We start from the raw sequence: 6,467 nt of genomic DNA on the forward strand, positions 1-6,467 counted from the left end.
CACCTGGAACTCTGAGACTTCCTACACCTGACCTGGGACAGAGGGAGAGAAAGCAACACACCACCCTCTGCTATTTATTTTTTTTTAAATATTTATTTATTTTTATTTATTACATTTATTTATTGTGTGTGTGTGTGGCCAGCTCAGCCCACCAGGGGGCGGGTCTGGCTGGCATGTGGTGCTGGGGATCGAACCGCGGTCCCTGTGCTTTGCTAAGCTTGTTTCAAGTAGGTGCTTTAGACCACTGAGCCATCTCTCCAGCCCCATACCCTCTGCTATTTAAAGGTCATCTAAGCCAGTTGTCTCACCACAAAGATGCACCCTGCATGCCTGGGTGGTGGGACAGCTTCCTCACAGCTGCAACATAGCAGCAAGGAATGCCCCCCAGTCTCTAGTTTTTGTGTTGTGACACAGAAGGACAAAGCATCTCTGCTGGTGGCTCTAAGCCCTTGTTCTGTGCAGAGCAGCTGCTCCTCCTGGAAAGCCTCATGTCCCTTTCTCCAGAATGGGTGGCTCTTTCTCAGCGGCACTGTCTTGTAGACAGAGCCCAGGTCACAGCAACTGTGCCCTCCAGTGTCCTTCCCCATCCTCTTCCTTTCCCTCCACTGCATACTCTGAAGTCTACAAAGACTGGCTTGTGTTCACCACTTGCTGTCTGCTGTCCTGACCACATAGGGGTTAATCAGACAAAACTAAAACCTCCAGCAGAGAGAGAGAGAGAGAGAGAGAGGTCTAATTCTGAGTCAGTGGGGAAAATATGTATTAGAAAGACATTCAGTGATGCTCCTAGGATGGCAGGTAGTCTTGAATGGGAGACAGGAGGGGGGGGGCAGTCAGCAGAACCCTTCCAGACTTAAAGAGGATGACTATGGACCCAGTCAAAGGACACAGAGAAAGCCATCATACACCTGGATGAATGGTGGCATCAAGAGCCTACTTCCCAAAACAAATTCAGCTTCAGCACAGAGAAGGACTATGAGTGCCAGAAGGGGGGACCCTGATGGGAAGAGATTTCAGTGCTTCCTGGGGGGCCAGAAGGGAGACCTACCAAGAAATTAATGGAGGGGCCTGGACAGAGACAGTGAGCCCCTAGGGCAGTCAGCCTGGGCTGGGGAGACAACCGCACCTAGGAAAGTCCAGAGCGCCCCACCCCCAACAGGGAGGGGTCAGTTGACCCAAGACCTGGCTTGCATCCAGGACAGGAAGCCCCCAAATCTCCACCCTCTCTGCCTCTTTGCCCTAAAGAAATCTGATCCTCTGGAGTTAGTTCCACCCACTCAGTACCCTGCCAATTCCTAACTTGCCTATTGGGCAGGAAAAAGAAACTTGTGAGAAATCGAAACTGCACAGCAGAGCTGGTCGCAGAGAAGAGCCCACTGTCCAGACCCACAGTGTGTCCTGCATCAGCACCATGAGCCACACAGCCCAGACCATCTTCTCCCAGGCAAACATCAGCCTCCCCCCAAACTATGAAAAGATGCAGGAGGAGCATGAGGTGGCCGTGCTAGGGGCCACCCAGAACCTGGTTCCCGCAACAACCACTGTGATCAACATCCGCAGTGACACTGCTGTGCCTGACCATGTGGTCTGGTCCCTCTTCAACACGATCTTCATGAACGCCTGCTGCCTGGGCTTCATAGCCTTCGCCTACTCCATAAAGGTGAGTGTCCTGGGTGTGATCTCCTTGGAGGGATCTGTGAGCCCCAGATTCACTTGCCTGAACAGAGCCTGTGTGTGTGTGTGTGTGTGTGTGCGTGTGTGTGTGTGTGTGTGTGTGTGTGTAAGACCTCTGTGGGCAGTGGGATATGTGAGGCGTGCAGGTCATCCTGTGTGCACATGTGTGTGTGTGTACGCGCATGCGCATGTGTGTGTGTATGTGTGTGTGCATGTGCTGAGGAATCTCCCAGGGCAGGCACGGGTAGGCTGCCAGGGCAGCCTGGGCTCACACTTGGTCCCGCATCCACCCAGAGGAATTCTCCCTACTGCCCACACCAGAAATACCCTGTCTACACTGCAGACGGTGGCCCGCACACTGTCTGGGAGTTACAAAGAGACACGACTCACAGGGGACTTTGCTCCTGGGGTCTGGGGCCACGTACACAGTCTGAGTGTGAGAGGGGTGTTTCCAACCTGAGTGAGGGCAGGGGACCTGGCTGGACAGGATGAGCCTGGGCTCCCCAAGTCAGAGCTCTCTCTCTACCCTGACCCAGTCAGGCAGGGCCCTCACTCTCTGGTCTCCCCCAGTCTAGGGACAGGAAGATGGTGGGCGATGTGATTGGGGCTCAGAGCTACGCCTCCACCGCCAAGTGCCTGAACATCAGTGCCCTGGTCTTAAGCATTGCTCTGACCATTGGCCTCATCGTTGTGTTTGCCTTCACCTCCGTGCAGTTGTTCAAGGCGATATCTGACCTTCAGGGCCACTAGTTCTGCATATCCTTCCCTGCACAGCTTCCTTCGCCTTGGGCTGGGTTCTGTCCTGCAACCCACACCCTGACCAGCTGTCCACAACTGGGATCAATAAAGTGTGCATGTTCCTGTGTTGTGTCATTTCCTGGGGAAGGGACGTTGTTCATTAACCCCTATCTTCATCCTGAGATGAGCCCACCCTCCGTGAAGTGTCTCTGGGAGAAGCAGTGCCGGTCCTCAGGTTGGAGGTCCCTGAATACCTGCTCTGGGAGGTTCTTCACCCAAGTCCTGCTGGATCTTCATTCAGCATTTCCTGACTCCAGCACACACTGTGAGCAGCATGCCTGACCCCAGGCGAACCCTGTCCACTCCAGCTTACTGTGTGCAGCCCGGGCCATGAGGATCCACCTTGGTTTTTGTATCCCTGGGAGCCAGGCTTTATGTCTTCCCAGCCCATTCAGCTCTGGATGCCTCCTAGAATCTGCTTTCTTTGTTCTAATGACATTGTCTACTTTCCCTGAGTGTAGCTAGTGTGGTCACCATTGTCTGATGGAGATATGAAACCAGAGGTCAGACTTGTTTCCCTTGACTATACATAGACCATGTATCCTAAAGAATGACTCCTTGGCTGGATCTCCTTGGGGAGGAGCAGGCCCAGTCCAAGGTTTGGGCACTGTGGTAGTGAAGCCTCCACTCGTCTGGGAACCATGGGTGTGCTGGTTTGCTGAGGAAGGCACCTTCCTGGCACCTCGAGCCAGGGGCTTACCCTGGCATCTCTTACTCTGTCCCAGATCCACCTCTAGAAACGCCCCCCTCCCCAGGACCTTGTCCCTGGAACCTCGTGGAGTCCTACTCTTCGATCCGTATGCAGTGTGAAGTCCACATGCAATAGTGGACGTGCAAGACAGTGTACTGCCCTCAGTGTCCCATGTGAACCTGAGGAGGAAGCTTGCGAGGATGAGTCCAGTGTGGCCCACCTGGCCTAAGTCCCATGTACATGGCATTCCCAGAGGGACCATTTCAGGACTGGGAGAGCACATCAGTGCCCCTTTCCTGGGAAGCTGTGGGGGGAAATCTCCAAGTGGCCACACTGGCTAGATGTGATACTCATGTCCTACAGAGCTAGAGACTATTCTATGAAGCCAGCAAAGAACCTGTGATTTCCAGGGCCAGGAAGATGACTCAGTGGAATAAGTGCTTCCCTGGCAAGTGCAAGGGCCTGAGTTCAATCCCTGGTTCTGCCAAAAGAAAAAAAAAAAAAAAAAAAAAGAAAAGAAAAGCTGTGATTTCCTGCATCTGCAAATGTCAAGGGGAGGCCTGTGGCATGGGGAAGAAGGAAATACTGACCAGATTGTATTGCCCAGGGAATGAATGTGAGTTGGGCATGGCTAGGGCAATGGGTGCTGCTGGGCAGGTGAGCAAAACAGGCCAGCGGAAGACACCAGTCCTGTTATTTCCAAAATAGCTCACAGGAGCACAAAGTAACTCTCTGCTTTAACAAGCAATGAGTCCTAAGAAGACAATAGGCAGGACCCATGAGGTGCCCAGGTTGGATTTGGGATAGGGGAACACACCAAAAATATGGGAGGTCCTGGTGGTGTGTAGCTGATCCTAGCCTGGATTCTCATGCCCACATGGGCATGGGCAGCCCAGGCCTGCACTCTCCTGAGTTCTTCCACCCTCCACCTGAGGAGACTATGGAGAGTCCTCTAACCAGAGAGGCACAGGTGACCAGGCAGGTATGCTCTTGCTGCCAGGTACAGAGGGCAGGGCCATAGGGTCACGGTAGGGCTTCAGCACTTAAGCTGTGTCTTCTGTGACAGCTCACAGAAACTGGCAGCTGGGTTGGCTTGAGAGGCACCATGGAGTTAGTATAACACACTTCTGGGTGTCCCAGGTGGCCATGGGTGTCCCCTTCTGCTGGGGGACTGTGTGGACCTGGCCCTGGTTCTCTCGAGCTTTCACCCTGCTCTGTGCTCCCCAGGTGCCTTAGCTCAGCATCTTTCCTCCACTCAGTGTCCAGGATCCTGGGCTCAAAACTCAGAAAGTGTCAATGAAACAAACCCTTCCTCCTTTAAGTTATGCACGTCAGATATTTTGTCACAGCAATGCAAAGCGTACCCAAATATATACTCTTCCAAGTCAGAGGTAGAGGCAAAGCCTGGGGTCCCAACATGAGGAGGAGAACCTTCCATGCTGAACCAGAGGCCCCAGTTCTGCACCTGCAAAAGAGAACCCACCCTTCCTGGAAGCTGGCTCTCACCCCACTCAAAGGCCCTCGAGTCCTACCTGAGCCCCCATCTGCCTAGGGAACCTCGGATACACTGAACTTAGCAACTGGCTTAGGAAGCAAAGAGCAGCAGAACTTGGCCAGGAGTCCCAGAGATAAAGGGAGGAAGTCTAGGGCAGTTCCAGAACCTGAGACTCGGGAGGAACGACCTGTGGGGCAGGGGAACACGTGCCACCTGTTGCAGGGCTCCTGGAGGCCCACACAATGCCGGGTCCCAGAAGGGAGCTGGACCTGTGGGAGTTGTGACCACAAGCCAAGATAGGGCTCAGTTTCAGGGATTTGGATAGGAGTGTCAGAGGTATGCCAAGTCCTCTCCTCCTAGCTGGCAGCATGACCTCCTTCCTCCCCAACCCCAGCTGGTGTGCCAAACCCACCTGGAGAGAGGGCAGGAAGGGCATCCTTCCTATCAGGACACCTCACACGGAGGCCAGTGGTTGGAGTCCAAGTCCTGCCCACAGCTGACCCCGGGCAGCAACAGGTGTCCTGTGCATCCACAGGGCTCCTGGAATCAGAGTTCTGCTGGGGATAGGAGGGGATTTCACTGTTGAGGTCTGGGATGTCTGCAGAGGTAGAAGCACAGACACCCCAGCCCCACCCAAGTCCTGGCAGTCAAGAGGCCCTTGGTCCAGGTATAGAGAATCCTTGATCTCTTGGTGTGCCTTGGGGAGAAACAGTGGCAGGAATGAGGAGAAAATAGACATAAAGACAAGAGCTCAGTCAGATGGAGGTCTGTTTGCCTAATTGGCAAAGGACCCTAAGTACTACAGTAGGGGTGCTTATTAATACCGATGCAAAGTTAGTATCACATGACACAAGGTTGCCTAGTGACTAGTGGCTGACATTGACCAGGCAGGACTGAGGTAGTTTGACTGCTTTAGGCACTGAGGCCTTGTCCTACCCTCACACATTTGACTAATTTCCAACTTCAGTGGCTCCCAATGTCTTTCCCATTATTGTTTTGTTATGTTAAACAATGGATGTTTTGTTACCTTGGAGAAGTTATGTTTGGAGAACTCTTTAGAAGGTCTTTTTTTTTTTTTTTTTTTTTTGGTGGAACCAGGGATTGAACTCAGGCCCTGGCGCTTGCCAGGCAAGCGCTTATTCTACTGAGCTATCTCCCCGGCCCCTAGAAGACCTTTTCATTCTTGATTCTGGTCCAAAGATTCTTGGTACTTTTATTTAGCAGTTTAACTCTATGTAGTCCAATAATCCATAACAATAGTGAGCTATCATACAGCCGGCCGTTTTCAGAAGTTGCTAGTGATTTGAGCGTTTCACACCTGACGTATTATTTTTTTTAAACATTTATTTATTGGGTGTGTGTGTGTGTGTGTGTGTGGCCAGCTCAGCCCACCAGGGGGCGCGGCTGGCTGGCATGTGGTGCTGGGGGATGGAACCGCGGTCCCTGTGCTTTGCTTAGCTTAGCTTGTTCCAAGTAGGTGCTTTAGACCACTGAGCCATCTCTCCAGCCCCACCTGACGTATTATTATGGCATTGCTTTTCACATCTCATTATTATACTTTTCTCCTGGATGTTAAGACCAAGTTAAAGTGAGACCAGTATTAATAAAACGTTAAGTTTTTCTATCTATCAAGGTATCTTGGCTACACTTCTCTCATTGCGAGGACAAATACCTGACACTCAAAATGAAAGAAGGAAAGGTTATTTAGCTCATATTTACTGGAGGTTTCAGTCCATACTCAGCTGGCTCCAAGGCAGAGTAGCACATGGCAGAGAGCAACCTTCCATGCCAGTGGCAAAGAGCAGAGAG

At 52.2% G+C, this 6,467-nt stretch overlaps 1 protein-coding gene across 1 annotated transcript; it reads left to right on the forward strand.

Annotated features, from left to right (window-relative positions):
- The first annotated feature begins 1,308 nt into the window (after window positions 1–1,308).
- On the forward strand, window positions 1,309–2,447 carry LOC101569250 (interferon-induced transmembrane protein 3-like). The gene is made up of 2 exons (XM_004638028.2): window positions 1,309–1,660; window positions 2,245–2,447. Exons 1-2 carry the CDS (start codon window positions 1,412–1,414, stop codon window positions 2,422–2,424), a joined length of 429 nt encoding a protein of 142 aa, XP_004638085.1. The 5' UTR covers window positions 1,309–1,411; the 3' UTR covers window positions 2,425–2,447.
- Window positions 2,448–6,467: the final 4,020 nt, after the last annotated feature.

This window comes from Octodon degus, unplaced genomic scaffold (genome assembly GCF_000260255.1).
Source record: "Octodon degus isolate 3935 unplaced genomic scaffold, OctDeg1.0 scaffold00093, whole genome shotgun sequence".
Taxonomy (NCBI): Eukaryota; Metazoa; Chordata; class Mammalia; order Rodentia; family Octodontidae; genus Octodon; species Octodon degus.